Source organism: Telopea speciosissima, chromosome 3, assembly GCF_018873765.1.
Source record: "Telopea speciosissima isolate NSW1024214 ecotype Mountain lineage chromosome 3, Tspe_v1, whole genome shotgun sequence".
NCBI lineage: Eukaryota > Viridiplantae > Streptophyta > Magnoliopsida > Proteales > Proteaceae > Telopea > Telopea speciosissima.
In genome coordinates this window covers 62,630,811-62,645,777 of record NC_057918.1, presented here as the reverse complement: position 1 = coordinate 62,645,777, position 14,967 = coordinate 62,630,811, and the positions used below count along the sequence as shown (strand labels likewise).

Here is a 14,967-nt window from a genome sequence, read left to right as displayed (position 1 = left end):
TTCAGTCACTTAGAAGCCCTTTAAAATATAAATTAGGTCATGTAAGAAAATAAGGGAGTCAACCACTCTCTTATGAGATAAGTTGTCAGCCATTATCGCGACTTCACAGAGAGGACAGTAGACTGGCTTCAAGAAACGGTCGACTTGCAGTGACTGACTTGACTAGCTTAAGCAGACAAATCCAGATGAACGACCATCCGTATGTCTCATAGTTTGGACGGATGACCGGCTCTCCAGACAATCGACTAGACAGACTAAATCTGACCAAAAAAACAAACTTCACGAGTGAAAGGCCTAGATTTCCAGTCATGCAACCAGAGGCATCATTACTGGCCTCCCAAAAGGTTCAATAGCTTGTTTGGATCCCAAGACACCCTAATGGTGAGAAGCTGGTGAGGGCAACCAACCTTTATACCCAGAAACTAAGCCTTCTCTGAACAGTATCAGGATGACATGGAGAAGGTCAGTGGCTGTTCAGATTCATAAGAGGAAAAAGAAACACACCATTTTAGAAACTCGATGATGACCACGATGTCTCTATGGTAATTGTCCGATTCAGTCTCTACCCCATCCGTATCCTCACTGTTAGAATCTTATCTACCCACCACAGTAGCAGCTCCAAAATGAGCATGCTCTCCACCAGGAGAATCAACTGGGGAGTTAGATGTGTCTGTTTCCATGCCACTTGTTGTGGCACGAACAGCTTGGGCTGTTGCTGCTGCATTTTTCTTGCTGGATAAGCGTTGTTCATTGACTGGGATATTATGTCCATGGAACCCCAACAAGCACCACACCTGTGATAGGCTGATAGCATACCATATCATTGACGTTTGTTTCTGGTAATGTACTGTACAACGCCAAGCAAGCCCCGCCAACCAAAATACAGGTAAGAACAGGCCTGAAACCATACATATGCAAGCATCATCTTCTTGTCTTGTGGAGAGCAGAGGGGGTGGGGGTGGAGTTGCGGAGATTGATTGGGGAGTGGAGTTGCAAGGGGGAGGGTGGTTGCGGAAAGGTGGTGGAGCAGGGGTTGTGCAAGAGGGGTGGGATGTGGGGTGTGGGGCAGGGTAAGGGTGAGGCCGTGGGGGAGGAAGAATAGAGGATGGGAGAAGGGGAGTGATGGTGGGAGGTGGGGGGTTTTCTCAAATGGGGTGGGAATGGAAGTGGCAGTGGTAGTGGGAGTGGGGACACGTGCAGAAGGCGGAGGTGAGGGTAGGAGGGTGAAGATGGGGGCAGAGGTCAGGGTAGAGAGCGGAGGGAGAACTGGCCATGGATGGAGTTGGAAATATTTCCAGTCTAAAAAAAGACTGGGTAATAAGGAACCCCAAAGATAATATTTCAAACATGAGCCATGAGGAACCCAAAACGTAGTTTTCTTAAACGTTGGATACCTCAGCTGTAATTTACCATAAATAAATTAAAAAAAAAGGATTAATATACAAATATTTTAGACGATTGCTAATTAAAATTGATCTAGTATTGAACAGTGTCACAGCCCATATTTGCCTTGTGTGGGGAATGGAGATGCTTTTTAGAAGATCTTGTGGGTCCATCAACTGGAGAAAGATTCTACCCTAATGCTGCCATACTTTAGTTGCTATTTTCAGTTTTAGAAAGTATAATTTATTTCATTTACGAAGCTTCTAATTTCAGTTTGTTACTATTTTTGTTTTTAGGAGTTTCTATTTTGATGTACGGCAGCTAGATTTATAGGAAGTTTCTATTTTTGGAACTTAGCAGAGCTAGAGTTTCTATTTTAGTTACCTTCTAATTTTTTTCAATTACTTGTAACTAAAGTCTCAGCTCTTATAGGAGACTTTCTATTTTTATTGTTTCTATCTTGGGCTCAACCCTTGAGTCTATATGATGTAATGCCCATAGAGGCCTCCCAACGATTTATTGATGAATGAAGACTTGCTTTGAGCAATTTATTATCCTGGTGAGAGGATGAGAGGCTGAGGGAGCTTACCCCTATCCCCATCTATCTATCCTAGGGGTATCAATTCTAGGCCCGGCCTGCCAGGCCCGCCCGAGCCCGCCCGGTTAAAGCCCGGCCTGGCCCGATTACTAAATGTGTCGGGCTTAAGCCCGACATGTTTAGTAATCGGGCGGTCTAGGTGTGGGGTCCTTGCCCGTCGGGCGCCCGACCGGACCGACCGATTCCAGGCCCGACCTAGACCGCCCTGCTGCAGCCCGACCTAGCTCGACCCTTTAACTTATAAACTTCCCCCCCCCCCCTTCCCTCCAAATTTCCTTTTTTTTGTTTGTTTTTTTGTTGGTCTTTGACATTTATTAGTTAGATTTAGATACACTTAACGTAGGTGAGATGAGGCTTAGTTTTAGTTTTTAGATCTTACTTTGTTAGGTGTGCTTCTATTTGGTGTTGTGTTGCTATTTTTTTATTACCCTCTACTTAGTTTGTTAGAAGTGTTTCTATTCGGTGTTGTGCTGCTATTATTTTTCCCTCTACTTACTTTGTTAGATGTACTTCCATTCGGTGTTCTGCTGCTATTTTAGTTGGGATAAGTTTTATTTGATTTTGAGTTTAGGTGTACAGTGAGTGCCCAACAGTGTGATGGTTTGAACTTAAAATTTTGGTTGCATGTCAATTAGTAAGCCCACACCGTTTAGAGACCGTTTAGAGTTAAACGGCTCATTAGCCCGTTTTAGACCCGGTTTAGGCCCGTTTAACCCGAATAAGGCTAGCCCGATCAAAGACCGAACACCGACCGACCGAAATGAAACCGTGCCATGCCCGCCCAAGGCAAGCCCGAATGCCTGAACGGTCGGACACGGTGCAGCCTATAAAATTGGTGATGCCCGACCGAGACTGACTGAGCCCGACCGATTGACACCCCTAATCTATCTCTCGTGTCTTCTCCTTCAATCGATCTCCCTTCTCTTTCTCTTTCTATTTTGATTCCTTGCCTGCAACATTGCAACCGTGGCCCCCTTTATTGAGTTCTTAGATCAGTTTGAAGACCATCTTCAACCCTAGTAGAGATTACCTTCTGGTCGTGGACTCTGCAGACCTGTGGATAGGCTACTTCCTATTTTCTGGGCTGCTAGTTTGTTCCAATTTCAGCAACCTGAGGCCCTCTTGTGCTAATATTTGAGGTTCAGTTAACCTCCCTCAGAACTTCACTCGCTTGCTATATTGGTCCTGATATGGCCTTGCTGTTCAAGCACTCAGAAGTCATCTATTTCCCTTGTTCTGTGCTATCGCCTGGGATTATTGGAAGCCTATTGTTGTTGCAACTTTGGAAGTTCATATCTCTGCAACCACTGGTCAGAATTGGCTGAGGCTTGGAGGTTTTCTTCCTGTTACCAGGTCCCTCCTTCGACCCAAGTTTGGCAAACTGCGGCTGGTTTGCCTAGAACTGCTTACCTTCTATTTTGATACTTTACTTTCTAATTCTGGTTTTCTACTTTAGACTGTCCTGCGAATAAGGGGTTTGTTTGCTGCCTGGGTTTCATTGTATTGTGAGTATTTTGGGGTTAGGTTACCTATAATCTAGCCTTAAATTACACAGCAATGATGACACTCACTTAAAAACCTCCTCCGATGGATGCAACTTGGGCCCAAAAAACCCTAGTCTGTCTGGGTTTTATGCCCGTAGGCTGGGCTCAGGCCCAGAAATTCCAGCTAGAGGTCGGGCAGGTTGGGCTTTAGGTTTCGGCCTCTGTTAAAGCCAAGCCCAACCCAGACTGAAACTGCACGTATATATAGGGTAGGTTTGGCACATCATATAGCACTATGTAAATGCAAAGTTCTCCACTGATTTAGCATATCTGAGATAGTTGTTATGCTGATGTGGTTGGTGTTGTGTACTGTACAAATTCTCCACATATATGCATAAGAAAGGGATGCTGAAAATTAAGGGCCAGAGACTTGAACCAATGGCATCTAAGAAAGTGAATTGCAGGACCATCAAGGCAGATAAGCACCTTGGTTTTCACAAGTGAAACTTCAAAGTTAAATATAGATTTCAGCCTTGGCTAAATGCTTGGGGCAGGCCCAGCCTGACCTGAAGCCCAGTGGGCCAGGCTGGGCCCAGGCCAAGGCTTCAGTACCCTTGGGCTGGGCCCAGCCTTCAAAGACCCGGGCCTTGCCCAGCCTAATTGCACCCCTACCTCCTCTAACCCATCACCTGTTGGAGTTTCTAATTGTGCTGGATTTAATTTGCCTTATCAAATATGCTATATCTACTACCATCAGTAGCTTGGGAATTGACGTTGCTCTCCCTCATTCCAAACACCTACATCGTTGAATCATAAGAGCATTGCAGCAATGCCAACAGCCTCACTCCAAAACCCAATAACATTCAATGTGTGAATCTAGAGAATTAATTTAATAGCCAGAAGAAATCAATGATAGAGCCCCCAATGATTTTGCCTTTAGAAAACAAAAAATCTAGTTGCTTCCTGTTGACCAAGAAAGCAAATCATCAACTCAGCTTCATAGACCAGTCATCTTTTTTTGGATAGATAGGCCCCAATGAGAGTTGAACTCATGACCTCCTAATTGTGAGCTGTTGGTCATGGTCCTTGCCAACTGAGCTACCCCCTTGGGAGTATGCCTTTTTTTCTCCCCCTTTCTTCTTAGAGATGTCCAACTATGCCAATAGGTTATATGATTTGCTAAAAGATGGCATCATTCAACCAAGGTTTTAAGTATCTTACCGTATACTCTGATACTAACCGATTGTATCTTAATTTTTAGGATACCAATACAATACGACAGTACGACACCGATATGATACCTAAAAAGAGTATCAACTGTATAAGTTTGATATGTGACCCGATATGGTTGATACTTATCAATACACATGATACATCTCTTATAAACTATATAACTCGATCATTGACCCATAACCCTTACCAAGAGCTCCTACAAGGCATTGTAATCAATTTTGTTTTGGCAATATCAACTTGATTCCTTGTTTCTACTGGCAAAAGTGACTCTAGTACTGTTGTTCTCATCATTTGGTAACTAAATAACCTGTATCAATGATCGAAACTAGATTTGCGCAAGAACAGTTTTCTATCAAAACTTTGAATTTTTGGCTCAAATAATGATTTGCAGTGTTGGTTTTTGCAAAGGATCACTAGGTTAGTGAAAAACAATCCGAATGATTGCATCAAACTAGATTTTATTTGTTGTGAGGTGTGTATCTAAGCCCTATATCTTCTCCAAACTGAAAATAGCATTTTTTTTATGCATTAGTACAAGTAAGAAAATTCATCCTTTATACATAATCAATTGAATGCACTTGTCTCGTCGTACTTTATTCTCCTCTTTATACATGACATAATCAATTGATTGCACTTGTCCTTACTTTGTTTTGTTTGGATCCATGTAGCCGACCCCATTAAGTTGGGATAATGCTGAATTTGTTGTTGTGGTTGTTGTTGTTTTATGTTTCAAAACTGTATTCCGCATGTATCCTAAACATTTCCATTTGATTCTTTAGTCTATCTTGTGTATCTCCGATACTATACGTCTCTCAAATCACATTTCCGATACGATACCAATACCAATACTTTAAACCTTGCATTCTTCATACACTTCGTCTATCAAAAAAATTAATGAACCCCCTCACATGTATGACAGAAAGTAGTGACCACATTTTGGCCTACATCACCAGAGCCTAGAACTGGCAATATCCAGACAACCAAGCCCTAAAACAGGCTGCCTTCAATATGAAACAAAATATTCTATAGTCAAGATAGACCAATCTGTTGAGGTTCAGCAGAGTGCACATTTGTCCTAGGGCCATAGAACATGTGGCCCACAAACTTCATGGTTTGATTCAACATTTAAAGAGGGATCTTATATTTTTATTAAGGGCAAATAATGTTTTCATCCTTTCAAATTATGCTGCGTATATGATAAAATTTATCAATGATCAACAACTAAAACTTCGAATAGCAAGCACATAAGAAAATTTAGTTGAGAGTTCAAAAAGAAATATCAGTACACCATGACACAAGCAGATTTAGATAGAAATGCCAAGAGATATACCAGTCCAGCAGACATTACGTCTCGCAGCTTTCCGGGCTTAACATTTGTAATTAGCACCACATGACGATTCTGCATGACAAATCACAGTATCTTCAAGGACCAGTCAATAGATAAGCTCGGTAAGAAAAATGTAATGTAGATTCATGATCTAAAGGTCAAGTAGTATTCTTACTATTAACTCATCTGGACTGCAATACTTTGCAAGACCACTGACCACCTGCCGCTTGTTACCATCTCCCAAGTCTATCTCCTCAACTAGTAAACTAAGTGATAATATCAGAAGAAATAAGTCATGAGATCCAAGTTGGCAATGTGCAAGTTGCCTAACCAAACACCACAAGGTTTCCAACAACATAATTTCCACACCTTTGGCATCTTATCCCCGCTTATGTAAGATATACTGAAGAGGTTAACTAAGCTGAATAAACAAAAACTAGAAAAAAAGGTGTGCCCAGTGCACGAGGCTCCCGCCACTGTGGGGTCTGGGGAGGGTCATAATGTATGCAACCTTACCCCTGCTTTCGCAGAGAGGCTGTTCCTAGGGGTGTAAATGAATAGCCGAAATCCGTTTCCGTATCCATTTAGTGCTATCCGAATCCGTCCGAAAGCTAAACGGATGCGGATACAAATAGGCTATAGCTATCCGAAAAGCTATATTTACATGTAAACGGATAAAATATCCGATCCGTATCCGTTTAGCACTATCTGAATCCGTCCGAAAGCTAATCGGATGCGGATGCGGATGCGGATATAGCACTATCCAAGCCGAATCCGATCCGTTTACATCCCTAGCTGTTCCAGACTCGAAACCGTGACCACTTGGTCACAATGGAGCAACCTTACCATTGCACCAAGGCCCAACCTCAATAAACAAAAACTAGAAAACAAGTTAGAAAACAAGAACCACAGTGAACCAAAACTAAGAAACTTAGGCCCCAAATGGTGATAGGGACATCTCACAACCTACTAAACCAATGGCGCTGAAACTAGGGTTGAAAGAAGGTCCTAATAGGTTAGGGGTGTCAACCGGTTGGGCTCGGTCGATCTCGGTCGGGCCTAACCGAGCTTAACCAAGTTCAAGCCCTGCACCGTGACCGCCCGTTTTGCTAATCGGGCCAAGCTTGGACGGGCTCATCGGTCTTGGGCTATAATCGGGCCTTTACCGGGCTATGGGCCTGTTTATCTCTAGATGCTCTTTAAACGGGGCTCTAAACGTTGCAGCCCTAAAGGGTTTGGCTAGCCCCAGAAAAAATTTATTGGAAAATCAGAGAAAAAAAAAAAAAAAACAAAAAGATTAGCTCTTTGTTTACCAAAAAATAAAAGAAGATAAGTTCTTTCTTCCATTCTTTTTTCCTTTCTTTCTATCCATTTATCAAAAAAAAAAAATCCGATGAGAACCACACCTAGGTAAATATTGACACAGCCACACTGGGGAGAGGGAAGGGGAGGGGAAGTTTAAAAGATGAATGACGTTTTGTTGTTTTGAAACTTGAAAGGTAGTGGGCCCCACTATGTGAAGAGAAGAAATCACTTTTTTTATTAATAAAAGGAAGAAATTATGTTAGCAGATAAAATGGGATTCCCCATGAGTGGGTCCCACCTATTTCATTACTTCACCGATTTTTTATTTCTTATGCATTGTACACTTCTTTACCGATTTTTTGAAGTCTTGCTAATTTTGGGTGTGAAAATAGTGGGCCCCGGGCATTAGTGTAATCCCATTTGTAACCTTACTAAAGACATTAATTGCACAAATGGTAGGCCCCACAATATTAAAGGGTCGAGCTGCAATCGGGCAGGCTAGGTTGGGCCTGGAGTCGATCGGTCCAGTCGAGCACCCAACAGGCCAGGACCCCACACTGGAAACGACCGATTATAAATGTGTCATGCTTATTTAATAATCGGGGCAGGCTGGGTCGGGCCTGCCGGGCCAGGCCTGGAATTGACACCCCTATAATAGGTGGATTATATGTCTAGAATATCAAAGCAAACTGATGGCTAGATTGAGAGAAACAAGTGTGGTCAAAAAATAGAAACTTAAGAAAACCAAAATTTAGTAACTCATGCGAAATAATAACTCACAATCTTTTGATCAGATGTCTCTCCAAGTCTGGTCGAAGGAAGTATGTGTGAGGTAAAAAACAGTATCAAAAGGGCGAGCCCTTCCAATGGCTGGGTTGGTAGGACTGAAAGCACGAAGTTCCTGTTTAGGAATCACCCAATGATATGATAGAAAGAAGGTGCTTGCTGGAATCGACTGAACAATGAAGGAAAAGAAGAAGAAAGAGAGTTATGGCTTTGATATTCACCACCAAGCCTGCAGTAAGGTTTCACCACCCACCATTCCAAGGTTTCACCACCTTGGTTGCAGCAGAAATTAAGATGAATAAGACACAAAAAAGGTTTAGAAATCACCCAATGATACGATAGAAAGAAGGTGCTTGCTGGAATAGACTGAACAGTGAAGGAAAAGAAGAAAGGGAGTTATGACTTTGATATTCACCATCAAGCCTGCAGTAAGACTTCACCACCTACCATTCTAAGGTTTCACCACCTCGGTTGCACTTGATTAACCACAAGGCTGCTGCTCCATTGATGAGACACAATAGGTCGAATGCCAATATCATGGAGTGCTGCTCTAAAAGCAAAAGTTTATGGCACAAGAAGAGGAAAGCTTAGCTACCAAGTAGATTACCACTTAACAAAAATAGAAACTTACAGTACAGTTACCATAACATCAAAATAGAAACTCCAATGTTGCTAACGGCTTAGAAAACTAAAACTGGTACAAAAAATAGAAACTATGACAAAATAGTAACTAAATAGATATCCTTTCTATATGGCAGCAACATGCGCCCACAGAATCTGCCACAATATCTTCTCCAAAGCTGCTGGTCGGTGGCTACATATGGGGGAGAATAGGGGCTCGAAGATGGACCTTTTTATCATTGATCGATGGCCTAGTTATGAGCTCAAGCAAAACCAACATATGAGCGCCAAGTATGAGCCTGACTGTAACTTAAATCAATGGCTTAATGTGGGCTGGTTATAACTTAAGTCATTGGGCCTAATTAGGGGCCTGACTGGGCTAACCTTTCTTTATCCTACGCTGGTACTGTTGGAGCTCTACATCAACTACCCCGGCTTGGAAACATTCATCTCAGACGAATGAATTAAAGACATATAACACTCATACAAGTCAGGATCGAGCCATTGGAAATCATTAGCTTGAATCCAGGTAGCACCAGGCCTTGGACAATCTTTCAACTTGACTAAGCCGCCGCCGCTTCCATGTCATGTCATAATAGCTATAGTCCAACACCTCTTCAATCTTGTCCTCAACTGGTGGAGTCATGGGGAAGCCTCAACATGTGTTCAAAATCTCCCTCATCTGAGTGATGTCCCAGATAAATTGTTAGGTCAGCCACATTAAACACATTACTTATGGCCATGTCTTCATGTAGCTCAAGAACATAAGCATTAGGTTCAATCCGTTTAAGGATTTTGTAAGGAGCCATACATCGCGGATGAAGCTTTGTATTTGCACCCAATTCAAACTAAACATATTGTTAATGATGATCGGCTGCCACATAATATTGAATAATTATTTAAGAAATAGTTAAAGACTTAAAGTTTCTACCACAAACCACAAGATATGAAGTGTTCACAATGCATATTACATAGACACCCAACCTAAGTAAAATGAATAATACATAAGTAATAGACACCTTACTACCCTAGTCTTCCACTTCGTAACTCCCAAGTCCCAACAATACAATACTATGACTCTATGAGTACTGAGGAGGTCGAGATTCTCGAAATATTCAAGATTTCACTGAGATTCTCGAAATATTCGAAATCTCGGTCGAGTTTTTCAAGATTTGACATTTTATTGTTTCGTATCATATCTCGTCTCAACTAAGCTCGAGTTTACCGAGATCTCAGCGAGATTTTGAACTATGGTTGTCAAGGCGTCACCTAGGCATTCAGGTGCCTTAGCCGCCTTGGTGGGCACCTTATTGGTATCGCCTTGTGTCTAGACCCCCTCCAACACCTTGGGTCGTCTAGACACCATGAAAACTATGCTTCATGACATGACGTAAGAACTCGTCTGCCTCAACACTGATGTGTCCATGTGATAGAAGTGGTACTATATCAATAAGTCCCTTGGGCTGGATTCAAACAGTGTGAGGCCAGTTGTCCAGTGCACAAAACTATTGCAAGCAAATTTTGTTGCTGTCTAGAATAGAAGGCCAATCCTTCTCATAGTCCTGAACAAGGCAACATAGCAAATTCACCAAGCCCCGATTGACTACCTATTTGTTCATCAGTCTGTGGATGGTTGGCTGTAGGAAACAACAACTTATTCTTGGCTTTCATCCACAACATCTTCCAAAAATAGCTCATAAAATTGACGTCCCTGTCAAACACAATATAGTTGGATAATCCATGTAATCGCATAACCTCTTTACGGAAGATAGAGGCTATCTTACTTGCAACGAAGGTCCTCATGCATAGAATAAAGTGTGCCATCTTCAAGAAATGACCCACCACCACTAGGATAGAGTCATGACGCTCTCAAGTAGTTGGCAACCCGGTTACAAAATCAATACTAATATCCTGTAATACTCTGCACCTAAAACTATCAATTTAATAATTATTTTATTATTGTATTGACAGAATGATCGGACTGGACGGAAGGAGGCCAGTTCTTTGCCTTTATGAATATGATATGTCCCCAATGTACTTATGATTTACACGATGGATTGTTAAGTGATTGGGGAGTTATGGCCATAAATTAATTTATGGTATTGATTATGATTACTTTAATGATATTGGATAGGCCTATGATTGATGATGACTATGGAAATTCATATTATTCTATGGCCCATAATTCTATTTATAGACTATGTTATGAGAGGGAATAAGGAATTAATGTGACTCGAGCTTGTATGGTTTATTATGGACCTATTGGGTTCAATTGAAGCAATGGTTCACTATGGTTCAATGTTGGTTCAAGGAGTTGGGTCAATTTAAGTTATTTTGATCTATCCTATTATTAGGTTACACACACACACACACTCTTGTCATGGATTAGAATGCTAGATGATGGATTAAAGAGATGGAATGAAGATTTGAGCCAATACAAGGGTTTTGAGGTAAGAAATTCCATGATTTGAGTTTGGTTTCATCATAGGAAGTCAAACAATGTCAGGATGCTTGGATAATGATGTTTAGATGTTGTTTGTACTAGGTTTTGAATGGTTTGTGTGTATGATTCGTGGTTTGTGGAAGATTTGAAGGTTTTCACCATTTTGAGATGAACATATTTTTTCCCAAATCTTGATTTGATTTTGTAACCTTTTGATTCAAGAGTTGTTCGAGTATGCCTTGATGTTATGGATGCTAATATTGATGTGTTTTGGGGTTGTATTTCGAGTATGATGCATGGGTGTCGAAACCCCCATGATGGAACCCCCATTCAAAGCTGGAATTTCATTTTCGGGCAGACTGACCCCTATGCAATTCGGATGAAATATCTCACTCATTTTAGATCGATATAGAGTGATTCCAGTGGCATTTGAAAGTAGACTCACAAATCTTCATTTTATGTAGAAATAAGGTTTTCCTGATTCTACTCGGAAGAGAGTTAAAATCCCCTCGAAAGATCAGAGATCCGAAGCAGAGTCACCACTAAGCGGCAATCCAGTTAGCACTGAAACCAAAACTGTTTTCAGGTGTTGTGGGCAGAGACAACCGGCGAGCTATCCGGCGAGTCGGCAAGCAATCCGGTTGGTAACCGGCGAGTCCAATTAACCCTGTTTTGACTGTTTTGCCCATTTTAAGGCGTTGAACCTAATGGGACTTGGGGATTCTACTTCTCTAAGGTCTTTAACCAATTTTGTGTGATGTTTTACTTTAAGGAAATGCTTGACTTGAGGAATTATTGATCGATTATCGACGTGATTTGAATTGTACAAATTGAGGTGAGTGGGACTCTCAACTAATGCATAAAGTTAGAAGTGATATAGTATGATTATCCCACATGATTGAATGTTATGCTGAATGTAATGATGCATGTACATATGACCCATGCTATGTATTTAATGGATGGATGAATGAATGTGATGAATGTGATGAATGTGAAGAATGCGCTATGTACCTGATTAAAGTATGTAGCACTTATTTATCACAAGAATGCTCAATGATTATGCATATGTACCATGTTAAAGTATGATATCAATGCAAGATGAATGAAGGTAATGAGTGTATCCTTGTTATACCTCATACGAACTCAAGGATTAAGAATTAAGATAAAGAATGAAAGTAGCCTGACACTACCATGAGTACCGGAATCCAAGCCACTCAACGTGCGATGGTGATTCGTTCCGGCAAGATTGATGGTTAACGTGTGACGGTGATTCGTTCTAGCATGATTGGTTGCCGAGGTACTACCCGAGTGTTTGGACCAATGTTTAATGTAACACCAAGACCGTCAGGATACTACTATGGGTGTACCGACATCCAAGCCACTCAATGTGCGATGGCGATTCGTTCCGGCACGATTGGTGGTTAACGTGCAACAATGATTCATTTCGGCATGATTGGTCATCAGGTACCGTGACTGTTAAAGTAAAGTAATTCATGAAAAGAATGATCAACGATGAAATTATGATTTATCATGACTAAACATCAATGAGAAGCAACTCATGAATGAATCCAATGATTAGCAACTTATGAAATGAATGATCAATGACATAACCACGATTTACCATGACCAAAGGAATGCAATTACGATTCATAAGATGCTAATGATGAATGCAATGCTATGTGATGATTGAATGACATGATCTGATGCGAGAAGTCTGATTCTCAACCACATGTTTATATGTTCATGTTGACTATGTATATCAGTATATGCATTATTGCATAGTTGTTTATCTTGGTCACTGGAATGTAAAGCTCACCCCATGTCTTCAAATGTTTTTATCAAATCAAGTTGCAAGGGACAAAGGCAAGTGGATTGTGATCGACCAAGACAGGATAGAATAAAGCTGACTTTGTTTACCTTCTGAGTGTAGATAAGGTTAAGTTTTGATGATGTACAGACAGTGAATGTTTTTGAGGTTATGTCTATAGGTTGTATAGATTCCAATAGTGTCACTGACCATGTTTGGGTCAGAGGGGTTTCATTTTTATATGATTTTGGCAAGTTTTAAAATTTTGTACCCCACCAATGTTAGACATGATCATGAATGCTAACCAATGTTTATGTTAAGTTTAGCTTGCACAAACCCCAGTCAGATCCTATGTCATGGGCCCCACTAGGTCTAGGCGTTCTGGGGGTGTGACATATCCTGCTAAGGTGCATGAGGAACAGACAGTGGAGAATATCAACCTATTTTTTGTTTAGTCCCTTCCGCCAACTAACATACTCGACATCTTTGTATCATGTGCTCCACGTCCTTCTGTATCTAAGGCCAATAGTATCTATCAACAACCTGCAAAAGGGTCTTGTCTTTCCCGAAATATCTTTTGAGCCCGCCACTATGAGCGTATTTGGTAACACTTTTGTTTCATGTTTCTAGTGTTTTTTTGTGCTACTGGCACAGAAAAACGGAATATTCTGTTTGGGTCCACCGATCTGTTTTTATGTGCCAATGAAACAAATCGGCCTTAAAAAACAAAAACAAAAACAGAAAAAAAAAAAAAGGGACTTTGTAGAAACATGTAAAACCTTGTTTCTTCAAAATCAAAATGTTTTCAGTGAAACAAAACCTAAAGTTGTGCCCGGTAAAATTTTGCATCTCTCCCACAGCTTTGGATCGCCTTCTCCAGAGAAGCTCCATGGAAGCCATCTCCAAAGCCATATGAAAGCTCCATTCTCTTCCTCTCCAAGCAAGATCGAAAAGCCCTAAATCCAAAGGTAAAAACCCATTAACCTCTGTTCTTCTACTTCTTCATCTTCTTCTTCTTCCTCTGTTGCTTCCTCTTCTATTCCATTTTTTTTTCTTTGCGATTTTTCTTGCAATTTGTTACCTTCCTCTCTTCTTCTTCTTCTTGCGTTTTGCAGAAACCCAAAATCCAAAGGTGCAAGCAATAGGTTAATCTCCAAGATACCCTAACATGAGATCACAAGGTACTCTTCTTCTTCCTCTGCTTCTTCCCCTTCTTTTCCTTTTTTTTACAGAGACTTTGTTGGCTCGATATGTGCTTAGATCTTTAGAAAATGTGTTAATGAACATGCACCATACACCATACTTTGTTGGCTAGATCTGCGCTTAGATCTTTAGAAAATGTACCATACACCATACTTTGGGGGCTAGAACTTTGCTTAGATCTTTAGAAAATGTACCATACACCATACTTTGTTGGCTAGATCTGTGCTCAGTATGAAATTGCATCTTAGAGAAACATTGATAGCAGGAAAGGAGTCACAAAAGAGTCACCCACATCAAACCTCAACAGATCATCTAACCAACTTGATTCTTCCCCACGATACCTCAAGGAAGAAATCTTCCCTGTAACCCTCTTATCCATTGGTACTTCCATTAATCCTTCCTAAGGCTATGATTTTTTTCCATAGGTTTTTGTATCCTCAGCTTTTAGACACAGTTATGAAAAATCCTGCCTACTATACCTTGTAATGGCATTTCTGTAATAATCCATTAATTTGGTAAAAAGTGTTTCAGAACAGGTTTTAACAAACGGAATTGTTTTGTTGTTTTGTTCTAAAAATGTTTCTGGAACAAGTTTACCAAACACCATTTTGTAGCCCATAACGTGTTTTCAGCACAGAAACAGAAAAAAAATGATAAAGGTAAAAAACAACTGTTCTAGAACAGAAGTGTTACCAAATGCGGCCTATGTTACTCCCAAATAATATGTACTCCCAAATAGTATGTTGGAGAAATGTATCCAGGATGCAGAGACGAGTG

General features: G+C 40.8%; 1 protein-coding gene across 1 annotated transcript in view; it reads right to left on the bottom strand.

The window, feature by feature from the left end:
• LOC122656131 (aminoacyl tRNA synthase complex-interacting multifunctional protein 1) overlaps positions 1-14,967 on the bottom strand; it is a 49,534-nt gene that overhangs the window by 4,011 nt on the left and 30,556 nt on the right. The window contains exons 8-9 of the mRNA XM_043850582.1: positions 6,201-6,291; positions 6,029-6,097 (exon numbers count right to left, since the gene is read on the bottom strand). Of these exons, the coding sequence (XP_043706517.1) occupies positions 6,029-6,097; positions 6,201-6,291 (160 nt within the window). The remainder of the gene's footprint in view (positions 1-6,028; positions 6,098-6,200; positions 6,292-14,967) is intronic.